At 37.5% G+C, this 27,604-nt stretch overlaps 1 protein-coding gene across 10 annotated transcripts in view; it reads left to right on the forward strand.

Annotated features, from left to right (window-relative positions):
* Positions 1–27,259, forward strand: part of C1H18orf63 (chromosome 1 C18orf63 homolog) — a 353,440-nt gene extending 326,181 nt beyond the window's left edge. Inside the window, exons 3-18 of one of the 10 annotated variants that reach the window (XR_012623132.1) lie at positions 1,750–1,813; positions 2,848–3,431; positions 4,085–4,163; positions 5,552–5,608; positions 7,036–7,147; positions 8,324–8,365; positions 9,337–9,413; positions 10,815–10,924; positions 11,581–11,677; positions 11,770–11,855; positions 12,416–12,593; positions 13,713–14,789; positions 15,769–15,885; positions 18,289–18,376; positions 20,999–21,158; positions 27,174–27,259. Coding sequence is in view for 9 of the 10 variants with exons in the window: in XM_074822964.1 (XP_074679065.1) it covers positions 3,238–3,431; positions 4,085–4,163; positions 5,552–5,608; positions 7,036–7,147; positions 8,324–8,365; positions 9,337–9,413; positions 10,815–10,924; positions 11,581–11,677; positions 11,770–11,855; positions 12,416–12,593; positions 13,713–14,789; positions 15,769–15,885; positions 18,289–18,345 (2,283 nt within the window). In the remaining variant the exon portion in view is untranslated. Of the gene's footprint in view, position 1; positions 1,814–2,847; positions 3,432–4,084; positions 5,255–5,551; positions 5,609–7,035; positions 7,148–8,323; positions 8,366–9,336; positions 9,414–10,814; positions 10,925–11,580; positions 11,678–11,769; positions 11,856–12,415; positions 12,594–13,712; positions 14,790–15,768; positions 15,886–18,288; positions 18,377–20,998; positions 22,422–27,173 lie in introns of those variants that run through there. The other 9 variants (XM_074822984.1, XM_074822964.1, XM_074823040.1 and 6 more) reach the window with 9 other exon arrangements.
* The last annotated feature ends 345 nt before the right edge of the window (positions 27,260–27,604 follow it).

Here is a 27,604-nt window from a genome sequence, read left to right on the forward strand (position 1 = left end):
CGCCCCCGCGCGCGCGGTGTGTGCTCGCGCCGAAGGTGGGAGGCGCGCGGCTGTCCGCGCGCCCCGCGTAGCCCCTGAGGGAGCCCGGCGGGAGCGGCTGGAGGAGCGGCCCCGCCAGAGGTGCTTCCCTACCGCTCCCCGAAACCTCCCGGCTGCCGCAGGAGCCCCTCACCCAGCCTGGGGAGAGCTGTCCCGCGCGCCTCGAGCCGAGGCTTCCCTGGGACACCCCCCTGCCCTGCCTGCCTTGCTGCCGGGTGGGCTGAGGGCACAGGGGGCAGCACCTTCCCATTCTCTTGGTGACGGCCTTTCACTCACCCGCCGCCCTGTTTTCCTTCAGTTTTGTTAAACCTAAACCGGGTTTCTTGGCTCTGGCCATGGATGTGTTTGGTGGCTTTGTTTGCATGTGGGGCCAGAATGGGTGTCCCGTCCCCGTCATGGCAGCACCCTGTGCTGCGCTAATTGTGCTGGATCACACCTGTACACTACTTTGGTGCCTCAACAGCAATTGCCCCATGTACATGCTCCGGGTTTTTTTGTGGGGTTTGTCTACAGCATAACTTCAGTGACGTAAAATTTACCCAGCATGACCTGCCGAGGCACCTTTTCTCAACGCCAGTGCTTAGGAAGTTGTTTTGTTCCCTGAGGGTGTGCTTTTGGTTATCTGTGTGCAGGCCAGCTTCGTACTTCCTTGTTGAATGCCACCACGATCTTCAGATCCCATCTCTAGTTCATTACAGTCAGCCTAACAGGAAGAGCGGCTACTGTCCCTCACATCTTGGTGGTGTTCTCAGCTTTAATAATGAAGCTTTTCATTCCATCTTTCAGGTCGTTACTGCAGTTGACAAATATCGCCACCAAGTTCTGTGATTTACCTGTCTGTTCTGACAGAAAACCAGCAATAGCCATTCTCCTACTGATGTCCTGCTCAGTTTAGCAGGAGCTCTGTGGTGGTTTCAGGTTCACGTGTTGTGATTGTTGGCATCTGAAGACATAACTTCTCCCACACACATTAAGTTCTCCTACTTGTACAGAAGGCAGTTGGGTTTATTTCCTATGATTTATAACTGGTAGTTCTGTCTTAACTGATAGTTCTATGTTAACTGGTACTTCTCTCTTTATCCTCTCCCCTGAAGGGAGAAGCCATCTGCAAGCACTCTGTTGCATTAGCTTTTAAGATGACTGGGAAGATTTAACTTAGGCTGAATACAGTGAGTGGTTCCCACAGGGGAGTTCGCCTCAAACAGCAAGCGGGTCACTGGAGCGTTGCAGCATGTGTTTTACAACATCTTTGCCACAAAAATCCCCAGCTGGCCATTTAGAATTCTTTTAAACATTATGAAAGCTGAGGACCCAGCCTTTCTTTTCTGAGTTTGCAAACGGACAACATTTTTTTCTCATTTGTTTGAAATGGTCCTTTCCCTTAAGCTGTAGCTTTTGGAATTCTCTGATGAAGTGATAGTCTTGGCTGACACTTAAAAAAAATCTACTTTTTATGAGTGCTACAAAAAATTTGAAATGTGTTTTCCTTTAAGGGTAGGAAGCAAGGAAACGTTATTTTCTTTTAAATTACAGTTATAAAACAGTGACTGTGTGATTTTTCTAGGATATGACTGAGGTTAATTGTTTAATGGCTTACACTGTATCAAGGCAAAACAAAATCAGAACAACAAAGTTATCTTTGACATTGTTCCTCAAAACATGTTGCCAGTTCATTGTTTTTTGATCACAATTTGCAAAATTGCTTTTCAGGTGGATACCTGGTGACTTCATAAAATTTGGAAACGAAATATTTATTGCTATCTTCACTGCACTGGTAAGACCACTTTCCAAAATGGCTTTAGGGTTTGGAGGGTGGAGAACTATTAAAACAACTTTTTCTGGTGTGCAGTGTTTGTCCCTGGATTTTTATAACAAGCAGACTTTCTACCTGCCTGTTTTTCTTTAAAACATTTTGATTGAGAAAGGTGCTGTAGTTAAAAGGTGTATTTTCTTTAATGAAATGTTAGATGTTTTGTTATAAATATTCTAGTTCCTTTGCACTGAGCCTGGCCCGTACTGCAATACATAGGAGTGTACAACAGGCATTTCAACAGGCCAGGTAACAACCATAACTTACTCCCACTCCCACATGAAATTTGCATCAAAGGATCACATTCTTAGTCTGAAATTCTGGTTCTTTTGGTTGTTCTTTTTGGTGCTTTTTAGGAAGTTTCAAAAATGGCTGTGTTGCAGCACATCTGCTCAGTGATATGGCAGTGCATATCCATGTATCCATGTACTCTGTATTCCAACTTCACGTGAAATATCAGGTCATGTGCACTTCAAGATATTGATTGTGGCCTGAGCCCAGAACTGCCTCATACTCTTGAACACAAAATATAGTCAATCATTTCTATTGTAAGGCAAGGCTTAGGATGTGAGAGATGGCCTTGGTAGAACTACTATATGTCTAACCATATCCCACTCTAAATACCAGCTATGTTTTCTTCATCTTTTGATAAGTATGTAGGAGTGTACTTATTAAACATTCTCACCAAGACAAAATACTGTTCTTCACACGTTTCTCCTTTGAGAGCAAGAATGGGAGAACAAATTATCTGTGTTCATTATTAATCGTATAGCTGAATGTGATTCTGGATTAGTACAGCTTTCTGCTCCATGTAAGACTGTACTCAGTTCTGCATAGGTTAGAATACGGTGTTCACCTGTCGCTTGAGAAGAGAGGTGGATTTAAGCAGGGAACACACAAGTTCTCTGTACCACTAGGAAGGGAGACTGGTGAAGGGAAAAAAGGAAGAGATTTCCACCATGCCTCTGTGTTTCTGTGGTTTTCATTCTCTTTCACAGGCTGGCCACGGTCTTTGTGTGACTTAAGGAGGAGATCTCTGTTGAGCTCCTGGGAATTAAACCTTCTTGCCAGACAGGAGGGGACAAATATCACAGAGGGATTCCTCAGCTCTTGGATCCCACATAAATTCCTTCCCCAGTGTTGACTGAGAAGAAGATGGAAAGGATGCTTTTGTCCTTGTCTTCACTCTGAATATTTTGACTCTCGTAACTGATTATTTTTTCAAGTGTAATACATTATTTATAGCAAAAGTGTATTGAGCTGTCTGTTGTAGTTGACCAAGTTGTGTTATATTGCCTACCTAATCTTAATCAGAAGATAATTGATTATTCATTTACCTGGTACAATATACTTCTAAGGTTCTGTAAACAAATATCTGCCTTATAAAAATGAATTTAAATTTTTCTTTTAAGACCCAGGCACCGCTTTGGGGCAGCCAACAATATAACATGAATGACACCAGGCACCAGTCTCTGTTCTTTGTCAGTATGCCAGAGCTACAAAAACTCTGTGCCACTACAGTAACACTGAGTTCTCAGATACCGGAAGCTGAGACAAGGAGTAAACAGATAAAGATTTGCAGGTAAAGAATTCTGAGGGTTATTATTTTCAGAAATTCTTGGTGGTTGTTATTCAAAGATTTTATTAGCAGTACTAGAATTAACTGTAATAAAACCATCAAAATTCTTATCAGCAGCAAACAGTATAAAATTGTTCAAAATAGGGTGGGTTTTTTTGTGGGGGACTTGCTGGCTATTGGGGAAAAAAACCCACATATATGTTTTCAATGTCATCAGCTAAAACTAACAAAGCCACCTACTTCAAATTAATAAATAGTTAAAATTAATCTGTGTTTACATGCAAAGTTGGGATGCTTTATGTCAGTTGAGATTGAGTGAAAAGAATACTCAGAAAGCATATGTATGCTCCTTAGGGTTCACCAAGCAGTATGTCGCTCCCTTTAATAGGAAAGGGGAGAAATGAGAAATTCTGCCCAAAGGAACACTTTTGGAGAGTTCCAAACATGCCAAAGGCTCGTAGTCTTTGTCTTAAACCACTATGGGTGGGTTAAGAGCAAGTAACTTGGACTTCTCCAACATATTATATTGAGGCACTGGAAACCAATTAGAAGTGGAATGTATTACGTTTGCAGAAGATGAGGAAAATAAATCTAAGCTAAGAAAATCAGGTACAGAAAATGATTTTTTAATTTTTTTCTAACTTTTTTTTTAATAGACAGTTATTGTTCCTGCATCAAGACATCTTTTCTGCACCTGTTATTGGAACACTAAATCAAATTTCAGTTGTAATGGCGGTCAGTATCACTGTGTAAATAGGTATATCTAGTTACATACTGTTGTGGATGAGCGGAATGCACCTCACTCAAAAGAGAGAAGCAGCAATATGTTTTATTGAGGTAAAATAATAATTTGACAGAGTTCAGTAAGTTTGATAAGCTTTAACAGTGATTTGGCAAGTTTCAATACATTTGATGGCAAGGCTTATTAATTACTGCATGGAAGAAACACACAAAGGAAAACTGAGTTAGAACGACTCACACGGAGGACGGAGGCACAAAGAGTAAAGAGGACCCTCCCGTTGAGTCTTGAGGTTCAGAGTGGACCCCCTTGCTTTCTAAACTCCTTTTTGGAGCCTAGGTGTGGCTGGATCCAGTCTTAATCTCAGACTTGGTCAACAGTTCATGTCTAACGGAATTACCCACACGATGTTTATAATGTCTGAGTAGCTACATGGATTAGTAATGCTTCTTAGTATTAATTCAGCATGCTATCAGTCACTTACTGAGGATCTGTCGAGGGTAAGGGATGTCTCTGCCTTGGGTAAGGAAACTTTAACCTCAAGAGGGGTCCCTGCTCAAGGGGAAAGTCACCTGGCATGCAGGCCAGCTGCCGTTCAGGGAGAGCTCATATTGGGCCCATCCTGATTTTGGTATTTATAGGGTGAAGTAGTTGGCTGCTTGTCAATAGTATAGACAAGACAGATGTCTTTGGTTTAGCTCTGATATCTTGTTCTGTACTTTGTTTATCTTGTACTTTTGGGTTTCAAAACCACATTTTGAAATATTTTTCAAGACACCTTCACTCCCTTGTACATGAGCCAGGGGCTTTCCAGCTCGCAAGTTCACCCCAAGGACATGAGGCCTGTTGCTTCTTGGTCAGCCTGAATCAAAGTATGGCTAGGAGTCAAGCATATCCATCACACATACATGCATGTTTCTCTAAGAAGTGTTTTGTTTGAGGATCAAGAATAAGTAAAATTATGTCATTTATAGCAAACTTCTATTTTTGTGCATTAGTAATGTAGATGGCAGCTTATGTCTTCTACACTTGACGAAATGGCCTTTTCAGATGGTGAACATTTTGTGGAACAGAATGGACTCAATTGGTAAGATGCCACCCAATTCACAATGAGAGCAGTAGGGGCAGAGTTCTGCGATTTTGTTTTGGGCAGTCTTTTGCTTGCTTGTTAATGTGTGTTTAGCTGGAAATGAGATTACACTATGCCTGAACTAATTTTAGTTATCATTCTCCTTTACAATACAGGATATGGTGTTTACTTTAAATATTCCTTAGCATGATTTTCTTAGGCAAAGTCACTGATGGACCAAAATTTAATTTATGATTTGCTAAAAGACTCCTTAATTTCAGATACTTGACTTTTTATTTATTTATTTATTTTTAGATACCATTTTACAAATCAGGAATATGTCAAGCCTACGTAGAGAAACAAGGAGCTACTGTAAGTGCTGAAAGATGTCACAGCTCTTAGGACTGTTACACTTGTGTGCAATTGATGTTGCCACAGATGAGTATTTTTCATAGGGCATACAATTTGCACTACAGGAGCCAAGTTTCAGGGTAGAAAAGTCTGTGCCATAGACAAAATGTCTCTTATGATTCTGGGTATAGTAAGTATATTTTGTCAGAGTTAAAAGTTTTAAGAAGTTCATGAACAATTCCACTAGAGTTTTCTGCTGGAGTGGGATCCTAATCCAGCTCAGGGGCGTTGGGGTTCGACCTCGAGGCAATGACAGATCTGTCCTTTGGACCAAAGACCTGCAGCTCTTCTGCTGGTGTCACTCTCTCTGCGTGTGCCCTGTAGGTGCCACTGGTGAGGGTGTTCAGACAGCTTAACTGTCTCCCCATTCACATTTTGGGTTTACCCAGGCTGCATAGGACAGTCTCAGAGAAACAAAACAAAAACAGAGATGGAACCCGTGAGCTTAACAGCTGATATATTTTTAGACCATTATGTGTATTCTTTGCTATCTTCTAGTATGTCATGTTTGTGGGTTTTCTGAATGGATGTGTGGATGCACAAAAATTGCTGAGTCAAAAGAGTGATTGTAATCAAAGGCAGTAGCTCTCGTGATTTATTTGCACAGCCAGTTGGGTGTATTTTTCTTTGTTGCAAGAAGTGTACATGCATATCTGGATTAGTAAGACATATACTGTTCAAATATGCTTACCTTACAAAGCTGCTTTATGTTGATATGCGTAACTGAACTGTCATGGTTAGATTTTCCCACACCAGCAGATTAGTAGTACGAAATATATTTAATAACCATGAGCTGCAAGCAGATCCTTGCAGGATCTCATTAGAAACATCCTCCTGGAGGTGTATTAGTTAACTGGTTTTAACCCATTTTAATTAATTTCTTCTTCTTGAGTAATGCTAACTGTCACCAGAAAGCTATGCAGGACAGGCAAGCAGTCAGGCAAGTAGTACTGCTGGGTGAACAAAGCTACATCATCTGTTGTTCGTGTAATTGTAAGAAAATGTCTCTGGTCTTGAGTTTGACAGCAGAGTTAATGTATGTAAATTTTGGATGTTGTGCCTATTGTCTGGAAAGAGATGCATATCTAGTAAAGTATTCCATATAGTTCAATTAATCTTTTCCCCAAGGCTATTATCAGCCCCATGAAAACATTAAATGAATTGTAGTGGACCTTACTGTGGTGACACATGAAATCTAAATGCCTACATCAAATATTGTGCTGACCTCCTCTTGTAGCCAAGTAGATGAAAAGTAAAGATGTAACATACACTAGCACTTGGCTCCAAGATGCAGTAGCAGTATCTTTGATTAAATTTTGAGCGAAGCCTTTAAAAAAATCTGTTAAATTATTAATAATGTATTTTTCTTTTCTCACTGATGTTATTAGCTGGAAGCACCACAAGCAGTGAGTCCAGCCGTTCTCCAAACCTGTCTCTCCTACACACTTACAGCCAGACTTGCACCCGTATGGAACAAGGCTGGTCATCTCTTGGTGCAAGGTATTTAACTGACCTGGGTCAGGGATCAAGCATTTAGTTTTCGGTTGTTTATTGTTGCATTTATCTTCCATAATTTAATTTCCATCATTATTTCATTCAGTTATCCTATGATTTTTTTTCTTTGATTGCATTTCTATTGTTCCTTTGTCCAAGTTCAATGATTTAAGTTAACAATCTCAATTGACATATCATTCATTTTTTCATCTTCCTCTTCATCTTTGTAAGAGATCAAATAATTATTTCAACTGAACGTAGCATATCAGATTAATAATTTCCAAACCAAATATTGTTGGACGGTAAATGCCTTCTAAAAATTGGGCCTGTTTTTCAGATTCACGCTTTAATCGGTGGCACTTCTGCACGTGGTTTGCATGCATAGAGAAGTGTTTTTCTGTCAGACCATCTCCTTCTACCAAGTTCTGTCTTTCTAGATGGTAGTTCCTTTGTCTGACATCTCTCTACTAACTCCTGTGTAGGATATATGTGAATTACCAAAGTATGGAAAAACAGATGTGTCTCAGCTACTGCGGTGTGCTGTTTTTAAGTAGAGCAATTGTATAAATGATTCCAAATATACATTGAGAAAAGTGTATATGTTATTGTCTTATTTCCAGTCACAATATTAGCAGTATCTTGTTTTCAATATCTTCAAAATATACAGATCTCTGAATGAAAGCAACCTATTCAGGAATAGCAGCTAGAAGTAGTGGGGTAGCTGATATAAAACTGATTTTAATGAAAGACATTGACTAACAGCAATAGGACCCTGGTACATGCAGCTTGTTTAACCATATATGTTGCTAAAGCTGGGCAAAACTGATGATATATGGTAAAATATGTAGTAATACTATACAGATTTGCTTTTGAACCTGCAATATTTATGAACTGCTAGTCAATTAGAAATAGTTCTATGTATAAATTCCTTACTGGGAGGAAAAAATCATGTGTAGGTTGCTGTCCACTAATATACCTTCATATATCTTTCTTTTTTATACAAGATGTTAATGAATCAGTGAAAAGTTAATTGATAGAGGGGTTTTCCTCTCCTTAAAAGGAACAATCGTTTCAGAATTCATGACACACACAAACAAAACTGTGGGATTTCTCCTTTTTTTTTGCATAAAGACATTAGGCATATGGTTTAGAAAATAATGTCTATCTATTTTATTTATTAAGGGAAAGATTTTTTGTCTTGTTCAGGAAGGCAAAATGCTGTTGGTAAGTACAATATTCTGTTAATGGTAAACTTGTGAGAGCAAGGGATAGTTATGTGCTTTCATACTGCCGTGATCTTGGAATTACCAACACAATGTCTTTTCATTTTTCATTCTGTCAAAATCCACTTGATAGCAGATGATGTTCTGTATGTAACAGTTGTCAGCTCAACTGCACCTTTGAAAAATTACCCACAAAAAAGGTAATTTTTCTACTATTAATCTACAGCCATAGATTGAAATTTGCCATTTAAAAATTATGATTATTGCAATTAAGTGCCCCTGCCTCAAATTATGAGTCTTGCAAGTGATGTGAAAGTTCCATAACAGCAGATATGAAAATGAGCTAAAGTGACTGTCCTGTATGTACTATGTTTGCTGTTCACAAAAGTTGAGTCACAAAGCATGCTGCTTAGCTATTGCAAAAATTACGCAGTAATACTTTTATACCAGTATAAAAGTTAAAGATTACATCTGGGGATATTGAAGCCTAAATTTGTAACAGGGACATATGTTGAGGAACATAATATGTCCCTGTGCTACAGCTTGCTCAGAGCTGGGTGAATGTTCTGGAGATGTGTCAATAACTGCTTGCCTTGCTCATATAGTCTTTCCTATTAACCACTTCTGGATTCGGAATGCTGGGCTAGAGGGCTCACTACAGCCAATGGTTATAAGAACCACACTTGCTTTGAAAATGGGTGTTTCTGTATCAAGGATATGAGTATCAAGCATCCAGTTGCATGGGCAGCCATGAGTTCCTAGGGAGGTGTACTGTATGGATGGTAATTCATTATTATTTTAGTTTTTCACAGTTAAATGCACTTAATTTCCATGCTGAGGAAGACTAGCCTTTTGATTTTCAAATGCAGCATTTTGACTAACAATTATTTTAAATAAACATTTGGTTTAGCTTTCTGTCTAACAGGTCAACTGTAGTTCAAAACAGGGCCTTGTGCTTTGTTTTTATTTTAGTTTTAGACCTCAATGTATCAGAGAGACAGCTTTGCATCAGTGTGGAGGCTTGCTCAATTCGGTTGCCACCCCCTGAGGTATAAAGCAGTTAGATTTTCTATGACTGTATTTGTCTTATTAATCTTCATCTTCTTTTCTGTTAGGTGACTTGCAATTAGCATGATGGGGATAGAAGAGCTTATTTCTGATTCCATTATGACAGTAATATTCATTGACTATCTGCATCTGTTATCAGTGCATAACATCCATATTATATCTATATTGATGCATTTTAGCAACCATTGTAAAATTGAGATTCTAGACTAATTAAGAGGCTTTTAAAAAATGCTATCAGAATACAGTAGTGGAGTGTCTTTATGATTCTCGATTTTCTACCAGCAGTGTTTTCTAGGCGGCTTTCACTCTCTCACTGTAATACATAGACAGTTTTGAGTAACATCTTGAAAGTGAAGCTACAGATAAGTTGTCAGCACTAAGTCCCTGTATATATTTATTCTGGAATCTGCTTAATTTTCTATACAGCTTTCAAAATATGGGAGCAGCCTGGATTATGCTACTTGTAATCATAATTAATAAATCGTTTAAGAAATCATGGTTGAGGTTGAAACATTATTATCATTTGTGACAGGCATGTCACCTTTGTTGAATATGTCCATACATACAGGGCCATATTTGTCAGGCTTGCTGGTTTCTTCCAAAATAAGTATTTCTGATCCAAGCTCTTCTTTCTTAGAAGAATAGGATTTCTTCTGTGACCTAGTTGGACAGCATAAACATTAAAGCTATGTATAGGAATCCAGTTCAAAAATGACACAAAGCAATGATAGAAGCGATCATGATGTGGCTTTGTTATCAATTTGATCAGTTTAATACTTTTCTAAATCAGAAATGGCCAGATTTTCTTGTCAGTGAAGAAATGCAAATGCTGGTAGACCATAGAGACAGAAAATGGATCTCAAATCTCAGTGTTTGATTGGTCCCTACAGTCAAATATTTTCACATTGTGAAAATGTGTGGTGTTTTTTGACTTCTCGCAGTGTGAAACTATGTGTCCCATTAATTCTGCTGCTTGGATCTTTGCGGTTGGTCAGGCAAGGTGGTGTACACAATTACTAGGCTGTCAAACATGGGTTTCTGATTTGAGCTTCAAAAAACGTGCATGGACGCGAGACAGTTCTGTTTGAGAAATTCCTTCTGTACTCTTACATATCAAAACAATTCAAATAAAGTTTAAATTTCACTGATTTAAATAACCTTTAAGCCTTGTACTTGCATAACTTGGAAGTGTAGGCTCTAACATAAGATAGTGTGCAGTTTGATAATGGGAATATCTTATGAAATAATCAGTCTGTGAGAGCTGATAGAAGAATAATAATGTATAAACTTCAGTGTATTGTGATTCACAACTATTTCTGAAAATTTTAATTTTATACTGCTCTAGAAATATTTGCAAATAACTTTTTTTTTTCTGTTTTAAGTTGGGAGATTTTGATATTTCAGCAAACACCTTAAAGCTGTTTGACAGCAATGAAAATACAGTTATTCACCACCATTCCATATTAAGTAACTGGTGCTATGTTTTGCCAAGGTAGGAGTCTGTTTACATTTCAGCAGAAACAAATATTTCCTGGAATGTTTGCCATACAAATTGTGAATTTGACACTAGTGATAAGAACACTTCTGTTTTACAGTCTGTTTCACATTCAGGAATCTTGTTTTTTACTTTTAAGGTCTCAGTGTTACGGAAAATGAGTAAAATTAACCAGCAAATCAAAAATTACACATTTAACTATTATTTCAATTTTAGTAATCTCTCTGCTATTTCTGTGATATGCAAGAGCGTTAATTTTTCTCAAATATAATTTTAACAGAAGGTACCAATTTAAAGAAAAAAAAATATTTCCACCTTTGCCACAAACTATTTCTATTTTCACTGATGGTTTCCATCATAAAAATATGAGAAGTAATGATACATTTGCTTTTATTCTACATTTACTGGTAGTATTACAGACAAGAGAAATTAGACTTGCAGGTGTCAAGTTATTTTCCATATTTCAGGAAATATTGCCATTGTTCTGTCATAAACTTATGAGCTAAAGATATTAGTCTGCAAAACATAAAAATAATACATAAATACTTTCAGTGACAAAAATAAGATTTACTTTTTTTCCCTAAAAGCCCAGTATATTTTCAGCTGAGATTTATGACACCCTTTCTAAGCATCCCTTCTTTACCTATGCACAGCATGAAAATGGGTCAGATCGTAAACATCAGCCACATAATTCCTCCAGAATCTCCTTTCCGTTCATATGAAGAATTTCAGATGCACTGGAAAAATCTGGTGAGAAACAATACACACTGCTTTCATTTTCCCCTCCCTTTTTTGTACCTATTGAACTTGTATTTGTAATATATGTTTGTGGTTTTTTTAAGTATGGATATATTCTTCCAGAGGATCTCAAAGAGACAAAAATATACTTCAGTGTTTACTTCAAGCCAATAGGGGAAAGATTCTTTACGTATCCTTTCAGAGTATTTTTGTTGCATTTCCTCTACTACACTTCTAGCAGAGATCTAAATTTTCATTTTTGAATACGCCACATTGTCTTCTTCCATAATTTCATAGAAGTCAGTGGAGAATTGTTTCACTAGACAAGTTGGAACCAAATATTTAGTCAAGTTCTTTGTCCTAGTATTGAATAATAGTAAGTCTAATAGAACAGTTTGCTTCACAGCTTCTGTAAACATGATAATGCCACTCTAAATGGTGATGTAAAAGGAAGAGTTAAATTCCTGTAAATATATCACCAGCAAATATTCATTTTAAAGAGAATTTTCCTGCTAGGAAAGGCTAGACTAAGGATCACTTGTATTGAGTAATCTTTATGATGGTAGGTCAGCATGGTATAGTCATGTTGGAGTCCTGTAACTTTGTAAGCTTCAGTCCCTTAAGAAAGTAAGCGCTTGTTTACCTTTTTGAAAAAGCTTTAGACATGTTCACGCTTTCTTCTCAACGAAGATGGTTCATAATTATAGAAATGTAAAGAAACTTGTTATGTATCCCTGAATGCTTATTTAGATACCCTTTAAGTTGCATTCGAAGTCAGCCAGTGCAGTATTTCCCTAGAACAGATTCAGAAAGTGTGTTGAACTCTTTTCTTTCTGACATGAAGCGTAATCTTTCACATATATGTGGATTTCCAGTAAAGATGGCAAGTAAAGCACTTTACGCTACACAGGAACTCTCCAGGGCTCTGGTGCGTATAAGGTTTTTTAATAAATATATTAATGGCATGTACTTTGTTCATGGTATGAAGCGGTCTTTGTCATATTCAGAACACAGTAAGAGTGTAAAACTGCTTTTTGCAACAAAGAACTATCAGTCATGTAACTTTTAATGAAATGTGTAATTAAATATTATATTGCTATTTGCCATTGTTACGTTGTTGTTCATATCACAAATACAATAAAAAATTGGACTTAGTGTTAATCCATTGATATGAATATTTGCAGTTCTATAGACCTTATTTGACAGTTGGATATCCAGAACTTTCTCACACCTCTTCCATAATAATAATAATAATAATAATAATAAAACAATAACAATTTTTTTTTTAATTACAATTTATTTTTAAAAAAACAAACCAAGAAAAATATCAAGTTCTGTGGACTTACTGATGTAAAAACACTCAAGCTGTAAGATTTACTCCACGGCTGGTGATGGAAAAGAGGCAAGCAATCAAAACTCCTTTAATTTGAGATTGTGACAAAGGCTGAGACTCAAAATTTCTTTGGTAGTAGTGTGTGAAAGAAGAAATGAAGTAAGCATTTCTGAACAAGAAATAGTGACAGAAATTGCAGAGATTCTAAAATACTATAATCCTCTTCCAGAAAGTAGTTCCTGTTTATGTCTCTTCAGTGATCAAAGCTAGAATGGCTCCTCTTTTGTCATCTGCAGTTTTTATAGACATCCAAACTGTCTTTTGCTCAGAATACAGATGCTCTTAGAAGTCTTAAGAGATGAGGATCCCTGTCAGTCAAACTCTCTGCAGACCCCCTCAGAAGGGGTAGGCATTACCTACTGGGAAAGCACTAAACCAAGATAATGGCTGTAATTTAAGTCTTTCCTTCTGAGAAACACGATATTCCCGCATAGTTTATAAACAAAGAATTGTGGGGAGGAGAAAAAAAATCTTCATTTATAGTGACAACAAAACATTGTTTAAAAATATAGTTCATTCTAATTCAAAACAGGGAAATGTATGGTTATACATTGTGATGTATATTGGGTTGATACCATATAGTGATGCATTAGGTGGCACTATCGGATTTTTAAATCCAGTTCATTCGATTTAGTAACTCTTGTTGTATTGCAGGAAATAAAATCTAAGCATATGAAGCTGGCTGGTGAGATGGTTTGTGTAGTATCTCTAACGCAGGCTCCTCCAAGGAAACAGACTTTGCCTAGAATTTCTCCACCATGCAGTATGGAAAACAGCCACTGGATGGAGCGTTTGATCAAAGAGCTAGAAACACACACTTTTTCCAGCAGGTCTAAGGATATAGAAAAGGTTAGCATTGAAGCAACTGAAAAATCTATGAGTAACAGGCAAATACTGGGAGTGCCAGAGTTACCAGTTGTGAAATCTTTAGGAAGGCCTGTAAATTCAGCCTTTGAACTCCCCCCCGCAAAAGTCAGCAAAATTATACCAATTTTCAAAGGAAAGTTGATGCAAATGAATGGAAAGATCACAAATCAAATGGATGGGAAGAAAAGAGAACATGCCGAAAGACATTCACCGAGAAAAATTATGGGTGTTTCATCTTCTATGCTGACTGCGTGCAAGTCCAGCATAACTCAGGTTTACAAACCCGTTCAAAATACATCAGTCAAAAATCCTACTCATAGCAGCATACTTCAGGTAACGAACGCAAAAACATACGCAAAACATGGTATACCTGTATTTCAGTGGAAAAGAGAGTCTGGTGGACAAGTGGCTAATTCCGGTTTTTCTGATAACTCAGCTTCAGGTGGGAATTCAAGTGAAGTCAATCACAAAAAGGCAAATTCTCCTTCCTTTCTTAAGAATGTTGGGTCAGCGCTTCAGAAATCAAACATCAATCTGAGTCTGAATACATATCCATCTCCTACTTCCAGTGCAAGAAGGGAAAAAAAGTTTGCAAGTCAAAATACCACACAAGTTTGTGAGAAACAACACCAGTCAAAAAAAGTACCTTTGCAGATTTGTAATTTAGACAATGAAATGACAAATTTTTACTTATCACAGCAACAGACAAAGAGATCAAATGAAGGAGCAGGGTTAAATATTCATGAATCTGTCTTAAATGATACCATGTGCCTTGCCAAAAATGAAGAAAATAAAGCAGCATGCCATTCTAAGGACTACAGTGCTATGACAACCAGTCGTCTTTCCAAATTGAACTTTGAACAGGTACAGTAAATAACAGGGCTCATTCTCACTGGTTCTCACAAATTCAGTCTATTCTAAAACAATGTTAAGCAATAAAAAGCATGACTTTCATCATGTTCTACCATCATTCTCAATATAGTTTAAAATTTCTACCATATAAGTTAATGTCAGCCACTGCTGCTTTTTTTCTGAGAGGGAAGATGATCTACTGTGATGTCTGAGATACACGCTTTCTTTATTTGGGACTTTTAAGGTGGGATAATTAGTTTTCCTTTCTTTAAGACAGCTTATCAGTTTATCGAGATTTGTGCAAAGTTAACATGGTGAAATTTTCAGTGTTCAGTCTGTCTTCATATGAAACCAGACTAACGAACAGCTCCTAGAAGGAATCGCAAACCTCACCAATTGTGTAGTGCTGACTGCCATGTGTGTAAGGCGTTGTGCTGTTAGACAAACATGGAAGTTTTGCAAATACAAGTTTAATTACAGTTTCTCTAAAAGCACAAGTTGCAACAGGAAAAGTTCCTACCAGGCATAAGGAAAAAAAATCTTCAGAGTGAGAGTAGTTAAGTACTGGAATAAGTTGCACAAAGAGGTTGTAGAGTTGTTACCCTTTCAGATTCTCAAAACTTGACTGGGTAGGGCCCAAAGCAATGTGATCTAACTTTGAAGTTAGCTCTGTTTTGAGTAAAAGTTACGATTAGATGACAGCTTGAGATTTACTTTACAACCTACATTTTCTATGATTCTGTCTGCATATCAATAAAATATATAGCTGAGCTGATTTCAGTGCAATTTTTATGAGGATGATATCCCACAGGTTTGGCACATGGATGAAATGTGTTGTGCTTATCAATTTTTTTCACCTATAAAATGTAGTCTGGTAGTTTATTTCAACTTTGTGTTATGAGGACACCTTTTGAGAAAGTAGGTCATTTTAACAAGTAGAAAAGTGCTGAGTCTTTTTTGCTAATGAAGGTATAAATGTCTATACTTTAAGGTGGTTATAGGGAACAAGTATCTGACATGTGAAACACTGACTTCAAAACCGACTTCCTCAATCAAGGAGAGCAACATGGAAGCATCTGTAAAGAAAGGTTGTGCCATAAGAAGACAGGTAAAAAACCCTCACACATACACCCCTTAATCCAGGCTACAAGGACCTGAATTTTAAGATTAAAAAGAAATTTTAAATTTTTTCATTTTAGCATGTTCCAGTTAAAATAGGGAGACCAAGAAATCCTAGCCTTAACCTGTATAAAATTATCGTTAACCATTGGTTATGTTACTGTTACTTCAAGCATGCATTTAAAATGTTTGTCTCCTGCAAAAGATACTACTAAAATGAAAGCGTTTAATGATGTTACTTAATGTAAATATGTTTCTGAAGCAGATTTTCTGATTCTACAGAAAACAGTTTTATCCTGCCCAATATAACTATGGGCATTCTCAGTGGATCTGTAAGTGTCTCATCTTAAGTGCTTGAATTCAGCAATGTCCCGTAGAAATGAGTTCCAAAAGGCTATTGGTAATTGAGAGTTTTTAAAAGTTACATTCTCTTAATTATTTAATATATTTAAGTTGTTACTGTATTACTAGATGGGATCAGCAGCAGCAATTAGATAAATTCCTAATATTAATTAGTTTTTATAGTGCTTTTTCCTCTGGATGATGCTCTAATGATAGTAGTGTGTACTTTGAAATTCCTCTTCAAAATATTTTTTCATGATTCTTAAATACTGCTTTTGTCTACCATACCACTGGGCTACACTTTTGTTCCTAAATATCAGTTCTTTAAAACTCAGTTGTATCTTCCATCTTCTTCTCCTTAGAACCACATTCTCTATGTTTTTACTACCCAGAAATTAGGCCCATTAGAAGGAACGGGTCCCAAGTTTCCAATGCTCAGTACAATTGTATCTTCTTACACAAATATGTATGCATTATTTCAGCTAACAGCCAACTGAAAACACTGTATACAATACTGTACAATATCTCTATGGAATAAGCCAGGAGGAAAAGTTGCCTGCATTTAACACAACAGTTAACACCCTTTTCACCCAGGTTCCCTTGCCTTTTATTTTTCATTTCAAGCATGACCATCTGAGGTCTCATTACCCATGGTCGATCTGAAGTGCCTTTACCAAGTCACATGTTGCAATATATAAACTTACCTTGTCAACATATTCATCAACTGTTGATTAAGACCTTAAGAACATGTATCCATAATTCAGGTTCTTCCACTTAATTTGAATTTGTTGACATTAAATTTTATCTGTCATCTTTTTGTTTTGTTATGCTTTTCAAGCCAAATACAAGAAATTCTGTAACTTTTAATGACAATTAAAAGAGCACAGCCTGTGCTGTCCGTGCAGCTCAGAAGGGGCCGGTAGAGCAGCCTCAGGGGCCTGCTGGAGGAACACACTCCTACCCTAGAGCTCAGGCTGCAGCAGGGAAGAGGGGAGTTGGTGTGGGAAACGCCAGCCCAGCTGCTCTGAGCTGGCTCCATCCAACTGCAGCTGGGAAAGGCCGCAACTGAGTCTCTAGTTACCGGCCCAGCACTGCAGTGCTACAGTAGTAGAGTCAGGAGTCAGTCTCACAAAGAAGAAAAGGAGAACAGCAACTAAAAATAACTGTGGTTATGAGAATAACACCCTCTGGGGTCTGAGTCCTGCAGGGAGACTTCCACCATGATACAAATTAGGCGCTGAAGTCCTTTGCCTGCCACTGGGAATGGCTCAGCCACACTAGGGCTTGTGAGCATGGAACTAGCTCTACAGCTTGGGCAGATGAACAAGCAGAGAGCTTGTAGCTGGTCTGGCAGCACCACGGGGATGGGGAAGGGGCACTGTCCGGTCCTAGTCATGAGTCCCAAGTGCCTGGGGATGCCATTCCTCTCTCTCCAGGCAGGCTGTGAGTAGCACGGGTACCGGCCTGAGCCCTGCAAGCTACTTTTGGGAAGCGGCAGGAGACAGCAAGTTCTCACTGTCTGCTGGCCACACTGCCAGTGCAGCCAGTGCAGCAGTGCCACTTCTGGAGCCAAGTGAGGTGGATGCACAGCTCTAGGGAAGCTTCATCTGGAGTCTCAGAACAGGAGAGGGACTTGTCTATTAACTGGGGTAGGGATGGACTCTCCAATGCTCATTAGTCTGATTCCTCCTCTCTCCAGATTAAAATACAGTAGTGCTGACTGGGGACACTGCTAAACACTTCTCTGAAGCTTTTGTCATTATCTCAAGTTTGGACACCAAAAAGGATCAGCTGTTTTTGAAAATATTGGCTGCCAGCGTGTAAAAGGGTATTTTCAAAATAACTCTGGTTTTAATTATCTACCCACTGTACATATAAACATATTTTACATTGACATTGGAAAATAGAAACTTTATTAATTACTTCTTGTATCATTCAACTAAACATTTCACTCGGAAACAACTCTTCAGTTGAGCTGTTAGCTTAGTATTACTGCTTTTTTTGCTTTACTGTTTTTTGCCCTTTTTGTTTGTTTGTTTTTTGTTAACAGAAGGAAGAAGGTCATTCAAAGTTAAAGAAAGCCAAAAGAAGTAAGCCTTCTATTTAGGATGTTCTGGAGTACTGAAAGAAAACTTTGGGTATGCTTATTACAAATTTTAAATATTTTTCTTTATTAAAATAATATCATGTCTGTAATAGTTCCTGCCCTTTTGGATCATGATAATGATATCAACTGTCTCCAAAGGAATACACTTTACTAAACAAATGGCTTCTAGAGCAAAATAACAAGGTAACAGAACCTAAGATTCTTGAGTTTATTGGACACTAGCAAATAAAGCTTTGTGCTTTTTTGGGGAAACAAGCAACATTAAATACAAAGGCATGTTGTACTTAGTAGAACTTAGAATTTGGTTTAAATTTGTATTTTGATTGGCCGATTTTCTTACAGACTAAAATAAATCTGGGTTTTGTGCTGCTGAGTTTCTTTTGAATCTGAGCTGAAGTTAAAACCATAAACCATTAAAGTGAAGCTATGTATATTATTTAATATCTTTACATGAAATGGGGTGGCTAAATGCTTTTGTGCTCCTAAGATCTAATCCGAGGACAAAATGGTCTGTCATACAAAATGAATAAATTTAGTTTTGTGGCCAGATATTTCAACACACATCATGGGTGATTGTCAATAATAGTTTGCAGGATAGAACAAGCTTTTCCTTTGAATATTCCTTTGAATATTAAGGGTACATATAACATATGAAACCCACCAGTTTTATTGACTTAATGTCTGTCCCAAGTTATCAGTAGTAAAACATGCAGGAAGGAGTAACGTATGCAGTTAACTGTTTCAGAGATAAATACAAGTGTATTTTTTCAAATGAAAATATTGATGTAAGCAAGATGGTCAGACAGACACAACAGCACAAAAATGTATATGATACGAAACAAATGGAAAAACATAGCAATATAGAAGTAAGATATAAACTGTGTATCTTTTAATCTGGCTTTTGGATTCAACATAAGTGATAACAAGTAGCCAAATGTGCACTTTGTCTCAGAGATGCACTTTATGTCCTTCCTTTCTTTGTGTCAATAAATTTCCTCCAGTGAATATATGTATCAGTTGTCTGCTTTCCCTAAAGAAAGTCCATTGTATGGATGGAAGCTTTCCATATAGGGCCTTCATGCTTCAGTATTCAGCATATCCTGTTCCTGGGTCTAGCATTTCATCTCTCCTGCTTCAAGCCAGACAGTTCAGGCATGGTCCTTCTTCAGAGGTGATCTGTTTTAGCGATTCAGCATAGATATCTGGAGGTCCAAAGTCTGTGACTTTCACAGAGGACTGATGAACAGAAATGGTGTCTCTGAGAATTGTCAGAACTTTTCTTTTTTACTTAAATAAAAAAAAAAATCTATATTTTTTTCTTATTTATTAGTTAAATGCACAGGATCAAGTTGATCATAATAGGCGATGCTTAAACCCTGGAGAGGAAACAGTGTCTTCCATAAAGTGTTTAAAATATGATTTCTAAGAATCTCATTGTTACGGGTTCTTCATTGGTGCTGATGATTTTAAAAGAAAACTAGAGCTAAAATAACTTCTGCTGTTGGATTGGTGCCTACAATTTTGATTCTGAAACACTTTGCTCGGATTTCTTTATTATGTATTACTACACATGCATTCAGAGTGCATGTTTTCATTTGAACACTTGAGAATTACTTGTAAGTTTTCAAATTTGCTGTGTAGCAAGATTTATGGATGAGAAGCTCTTATAATGGAATTCAATGATGTAGTCACCAGGAAGGACTTGGATCTATAATTCATGACAATAAAAACATTTTTACAATTATCTTGCAAAAAGGGTCAGTTTTTATGACTATTGTGCCAAGCTGCACAGTCTCTTAACTTGACCAGGAAATCACAGCATAATCCTAATTTTGTTCTTGGTTTTGATGCTGAAAATAGTGTGTATGTTAATAAAGCAGCATAACAGAAGTATTTAACATTTTAAGAAGTTGAACATTTGATTCTAATGCTAAATCATTCTCATTCATTCTGGTTTTACCCACATGCAGACAATCCCCACTCTCTGGGGGAGGATTTGGGCTTTTCTTTGGCATAAAAAGTGTAGCTAGATATTAAGCATGAGTTTGAGATACCTGCCTCCTGCCCCCATATTTAGGTGTCTGGACTACTCTGGGTACATTGTTCTTTCTCAAGGCCATGAAAATTGGGCCAGTGGAACCTCCAGGGCTGCTGAGATGACCAGCCTGTGGGGTGGGGGCAGAATATCTGCTGCTGAGTGAGCTCTGTAAAGTCTGTTGCGTATATCTACTAGATTTCCATTGAATTTAATGCAAGTTTTGACATCTAACACATGTAGACAGCTAAATGTAACTCTGGAGCTCAAAACCATCCTGAGTCAGACTTGAATAGTTGTTCAGTTTAAATAACACCAAATAACAAATAAATAGCACCAGAACTGATTGTAATATTTTGAGGGCCTTAAATTTAAAAACCCAGACCTAAGAGGAAGCATAAAGCTGGGCATAGTACCATAAATTTATCAAGGAGATAATTCTTTCTTGTTCTGTATAAAATTCAAACATTTACCTTGAATGCCCTAAATCCAAACTTTGTAAACAGAATGCAAATACAAATGTGGAAATACAGCAACTTTTTTTGCATATTAACCATACAGTTTTGTCTTTTAGTCTCTTTTGTGATCTAAACTTTATCTATGTTTTCCTCCATGTAGGTTCCCAAAAGGGCATTAACATACTTGAGGATCTCTGAGCTTTGTGAATTTTGCTTTGTTTATTTCACAACATTGGTACCTGTTTCTGGATGAAAAACTGAGGGTTAAATACATACAGTCAAGTGAATCCATGTATCAACAACTTCTCCAGACAGTTCAGGTTAATAAGCCTCTAATGAGTTTGAAAATTTAGCTAACTGCTTAGTTTTTGAATCACATTCTGTCTGTCCTAGTACTTACTTACACAATCATTCTTCCAAGTTATTTTGAAGTTCCAAGTCTGTCTTTTTATGATATAATTATATTTAATTATTTGCTACAAAATCTGGGCCTCTTTGTTTCATCAGTAAAACATTCCTAAATAACTTTTCATTGTCAAGTCAAATGGTTAGAAAATAAAAAGTACATTTTTTCTTAGGGGAATAATCTGAAGGCTGGATTTGATCAAGCTTCTTTAATTCTTGTTATACTTTTTAATGAATTGCCATTTTCAGAAGTGAAACTGTTCTGTAAAAGAGTTTTTTAAAGTCTAATTGATAACACCATTCTTCAGCAGTTCATGCAGAATGTGTATAGCTGCCCTTTGACTAATTTTATCAGCATAAATATATCTTTAATGACCTACTTGAAGATATAGTTACAAATATATATGCATACATGATTGTTGCCCCATAATCACTGTTTCTAAGTGAATATTTTTGTGTTACCTGGAAAATAAGATTCAAATGGCATGCTAGCTCCTAAACTCAAACAATATAGAACTGTAGTTTACCGCTTGCTTTGGGTATACATTTGCAAAACTTTTTTCCTAAAGGAATTGGTATGATAGAACTTTGTGTGTTTTATGAAAACCTTTTTAGGTTTGTATTGCTATAGCTGTATTTTTATTTACCTGGTTTTTCAAAGTCATTTTTTGCCCTACTACAATGGCATCTCTTTTTTTTTTTTTTTTTTTTTTTTCTCAAATGGTGACTGTTAACATAGCTCTAATTTAATGGTGCCAGTGCTTAAAAGGAAGTGGGCACTTCAACAACATGTAATTTTCTCATATGTAATACAAAAAATACAAAACAACATAAATATTACAAAAATCAGAGCAATATGCTCATCAAGAAATCAAATTATATTTACAGTTTGTCTGGATATTGGTATACAAAGCTACTTTTCAAATGCTGCAGATTAGTTATCCTTTCATAGGTTTGACTGTGTAATTGATCTTTTTCTTGTCTTACAATGTGAAACAACCTGTGGAGCAGTTGCATTTCTGCTATGCTGTATAAATTAGGGCTTTATCTGATCTGTTTCCTATCGTTGCTTTTTAAATGCTCCTGGTTGCCAACATTTGCCTTGTATTATAACAGAAGTAATTTTGCATTATTCTTGCATTTTCAAATGTTTACATCATTTTGTGTTATCTACTATAATACTCAAAATACAGAAAATTTAATTATTTCCAATCCAATTTCTTCCATTGAAAATAAAATATTGAATTATTCATTCATGGTAAGTTGCTGAATACTTCCTAGTCTATGCTGTAGGGGAGGACCCTGTTAGTCTACCCCACCCACCCACTCCTTGTAAATGTGTAGTAAGGTGTTGACAGTGAGTGGAAACATGCTGGGTGCAGGAGTGGTGGTGGAAATGCCACTAATGGGGAGGATTAGTGGGATTAGTGCTGTGGCTGCCTTCAGAGGATTTGGCGATGCTGAAGGGACCTCCGCTGCTGCCTTACCCTTCATTGTTTCTATGGAGGGGTTGTAAGAGCCCATCTCAGTTTCTCATTTTAATCAGTTCTTAGTGACTGGACAGAACACCCTCGCTTCTGGCAGGTACACGAAGCAGGTATGTCAAAGCACAGGAACCCTCAGTGTCTAGGATCACCTGGAGTCTCCATGTGTGATGTGTGCAGGCCTGATTTCTCAAGATTAAAGGAACAGACCCCTCCACCTGCCCCAAAATATATAAATATACACCAGGAACAAGTGGAAATGTAAAAGGTTAAAACAATCCCCAGGTGTGAGAAGCTGCTAAGAGGTCAACTGGCAGAAGATATCACCTGCCCTTTGACGCCTGCTGGGTTTTATAGTGGTTTATAGCTTTTTCATCAGTTTTAAAATCATCTGATTCTATCTCTAAATTGATTCAGATTTACATTTTTGAAACCTTTCTCTGGCCACTGTATTAAGGGATTCAGAAAGCTTCAGTTGAAGTATTCATAGTAAGTTCATATTATTTAGTAAATATGCACTTCCAGAGAGTGAGCTTTCCTCATATTTTCATAATTTGACAGTGTTCTTTCCCTCCCTAGTCTTTGCAGATGTAAGCCACAGGGATTTCTTACATACTTTAAATTGGCATATGCTCAAGTGGTCTGTCAAATCTGAACTTAGAAATTTACAAATTATTTTGTAGGTGCTTATAACAGCAGGAAAGCTTACTGGTTAGTTCTTTCGGTGCCGGTTTCATACCAGCTTGTGGTTAATAGTTGGTTTAAAAATAGTCAGATCAAAGCTTCTAAAAGTACTATGTCACTATATCACAAAATTATTTAGTAAATACAGCAATTTAAGGACTTTGGGCTGCATGCTGATTAGCATCAACATGCTTGTCCTAGCTTCATGGAGAACCATGAATTGAAGAATTCTGTGGCATCTCTTGTACTAGTTCAGGAAAATGATACGTCCCAGCCCTGAAAACAATACAGTGCTCTGTCTCTCTGCAAAACTGTGTAGTTCTGCTGGCCCACAGACAGCACAGAGCAGCGGCTCAACCTCTCACCTAAAAATTTGCAGCCAGGATGAGCAAGTATGTTTTCCCTGGGATCCGTGCAGAACTTGATGCAACCTCTGAACAGCTTAATCCCCCCAGGGTAGCATTAGAATCTGGGACAAAGCAGTCTAACTTTGCTGGAAAATATGTGAAAATTTTTCCCAAAGAGCTTACTATTCTACCAGGAACATAGCTTCTTGCAATGATTGGTTTATTGTTCAAAACAGTGACAAAGGGATTTAAGCTTGCTCCAGCAAGAGAAGTTCAAAACTATTGGAAGCTAATTATGTCTGATCTTCTTGCAGGATGAAGCTTCTTGTCTGGGATCAAATAATCCCTTTCAGGAACAGATAGAGTTTTGTTCCAGTGTGAGAGCCGCCCAGTATGTGTGTAAATAAATACACACACACACATGTATATGTGTAAAAGAATGTATGCATGTATACACACAAACATACATATAGCTATGTTCCATCACAGATGTTTAAAAAATATGCAGAGTATGTGTAATGTGAAAAGTGTTGTTCTAGTACAGAGAGTTCAGATTGGGCAGCAGCGTTTGGTAGTTCCTTGTTGCCCGGTACCAGGGGGTGATGTGCGAGGGGTAATTTTCATTTTGTCACCCTGATTCCCTGTCCACCACACAAAACTCCATTTACATCGATGGGCACAGGCTGCCAAAGCTTAGATGGTTTTGACTGTGCTGTCTCTATCAGTATATGAGCTTAATTAAATACCATTACAACATCAACTACTATTTAAATAAATCAACAGTTAGCCAAGTGTGCCAATAGTTGCAGCTTGCAGTGATGTCTGTTGCGTGATGCCAACTTAGTTGTGAAGGTAAAACTTTCACTCTTTGCTCCATGCCAGGACCTACCTGTTCCAACGCATCAATCTGGGAGTTGAAGCGGGCACCTGGGCAGGGAATCCAAAGTTGAACCTTAACATAAATAAACATAAAGCCTGTGGTTATGTGCTTTTCAGCTCCCACAGTCCAGTAAAGTGCATTTCCCTTAATTATGCATGATATCGCAGCACAGATTTTAGCAAGAATAAACATTCGTCTTACACAGCAGCTGGCCGCCTGTCTCTGTTCAGCCACTGAACAGTACCAGGGAAATCAGCTCAGACTGCTCAGTGCCAAAGTGCTTTCCAGAATAAAAATAAGAAGGGTTATTCCACTGGGAGGTGCTAGCAAAACATACCTATGCCTACACATCCAGAAGAGATGTAGATAACTATTTAACTTTTTATGTTACCTTTTTTATTATATTATGCAGTAGAAATATTTTTATTGCATCTGGAGCTGCATGGCTCTGGGATATTGCAAAGCAGATGAGGTGAATGAAGCAAAATTAAACCTCTGCTGAAGAGGAAAAAAAGAGCGATAAGTTATAATTCAAAAAGATAACGTGTAGTTTTCAGTCTTCAAAAGAAAAATTTATCAGAAAATTAACTTAATTTCTTTTTCTACCATTCATACTGTGGAAGATCATATGGAAAGAAGAAAAATGGACTCTCTGTAAAGCAGACAGCATTCTGCAGCTTACTGTGCATCTTTTAACATATGTGACCAGCATCGTAAAGATCTGAAATTTGTGTAAATTCAAACATTTGTTAACCAGGAAATTTCTGTAGTGGTCTTTCTATTGAAAGAGAGACTTAAGTAACACTCAGTTCCATAAGGTTTTATTTTCTGGGCGATCAGAGACTTTGAAGGCTGATGAAAGCATTTCATTTTATATCAGATCCCAGATCTCCTTTAGGAATGCCCTCACTAAAATGCCACCCAGACAAAATGAACACTTTGTCCTATTGACCAAATGTGTGTTATTATTTTTCAGACTTACGGTACTAATTGGATATTCTGCCTATGTGTTTTTATTTTTTTTATTTTAGAAAGAATAACAATAAAATCTGAATTCTGCACGTCAGTGAGAGTAAATGCATTCCAGTAATGGAAAACACACAACTCCCAATATCTGGGCACCCAGCCAGCCCGGCTTGGTATTAAGCATACATCTTCATTAATTCTCATTTAGAGATTAATTGATTGGTGTTAGCAGTGTAAGCTCAAGTAGTGTGAACCACCATTCAGATGTAAAGGAAAAAACATCAGTTTTATGATTTCGCCCGTACTGGGGATACTGGATGTGTGCATATCCATCGGCTATTGGCATGCATGCATCTACGTAAATCTGAGGCCCCAGCTGGGTGAGGGATGCTGAACTGTACTCCCTCACATCCTGCACTCCCCTGGCAGAGACAAATCTGCTGGCCCTTGGGTCAGAATGCCGATTTTACCTACTTTCCCAGGCTTTTTCTGGGCTGGAGAGAGCTGACTGGCTGGGAGTGGGCAATAATTTGAGTTAAATCACAGAGACACTCCTTTAGAAAGCCGGTTTGCAAGTTTGACATATGACTACAGAGATTAATTAATTTTAAATGAGTCCAAATTAAAAGGTTAAAAGGTACTTGCTTTCTGCATTGTTATTTAGTGATAATAAGCCAGCGGGAATTTATCATAATTATGCTGGGAGTGTCAATACTCTGAATGCTGTATACATCCTTAATGAGGAAAGTTCTCATCTACTTGGATCTTTTAAAATATTACTGGAAAGTTTAAAAGGTGCTGTAGAAGAAGGGGTTTTTCTGCTTTGCAGCTTATAATACTTGGGGTTTTTTCCAAACTTCCATTAAAAAAAACCCTTATTGTTATGCTATCATATGGAATTTGTAATACAAGCTGGAGATCTAAAGCAGTCTTATTGGCAGTTGGAAAGGAGAACACAGAGTGGAAGATCTCACAGAAAGTGTCTGCAGATTAAGTAGAAAAATAAAGATACACAGAAGGAAAGCTTTTTGGTGAACAGAGCCCACTCCCCCGTACACCGAGGGTATACCCATCTAGCTGGAATCTCAGCTGAACCTACTGAGTTGTGCATCAGTAATGAGATAACATTGAAATGATGCATCATTAATTTTTAAGACAGCTACTGTTAGAAGTAAGCTATCAGACTTTGTGAAAAGTGTAATAGACCTGTCAGGGCTACATTTTAAACCCACAACATTTTTATTTTCATGTCTCCGAAGAGTCAGTATTTGTTTAAGTTACAGCAACGCTCATTTATTGTGCAGTTTCACACAGTACCCAGGGGAAATTTGATGCAAAGTTTAGCTCCTTCAAATGGACTGCACATGCCTACTACTGCATAATCAGGGAGAGTATTTTCAGAATAGTTCAGAATAATAACGCAGCAGTCTTTTAACATGTTAATTACAAAAAAAAGGTTAACATAGAATGCACCAAGTGTTTTTTTTGTTTTTGTGAACATAGGATAAAATATTTATGGAGTGACTCACTATTTCCTCAAGTTATAATACATTTTATTATCACTTTTAGATGTAACAGTCACGTAAGCTCAGAAGGTCTGTAAAAATTTGGAAGTCACATAGCATCACTGGCTATGATGCTGTTCTGATGAGCTTAGACTTGAACAGACAGGACTGACTCATAGTTGGAGGCACAGGCTACGGACAGGAATAAAGAGCTGGTAAGTATCAGAATTTATAACTGATTCTAGGTCACCTGATTCCCACTGGGTTCTTCATACATTTTATTGTGTCTCCCTTTATTATTATGGTGGCACTTCTGTTAAAGCTAATTAATCAGTCATACTGAATTCTGTGTCATTTTTGTCACTCCCCTCTCCCACAAGTTTATGCATGCTCAGTCCAAAGGGGTAGCTCGCTGCCTGCATCCGAATGAGGGCCTTCCCGCCTCTGCCTCATGAACTACAACGTGCTTAGAACTTCAGTGTGAATAATGCACTT

Source organism: Strix aluco, chromosome 1 (genome assembly GCF_031877795.1).
Source record: "Strix aluco isolate bStrAlu1 chromosome 1, bStrAlu1.hap1, whole genome shotgun sequence".
Lineage (NCBI taxonomy): Eukaryota > Metazoa > Chordata > Aves > Strigiformes > Strigidae > Strix > Strix aluco.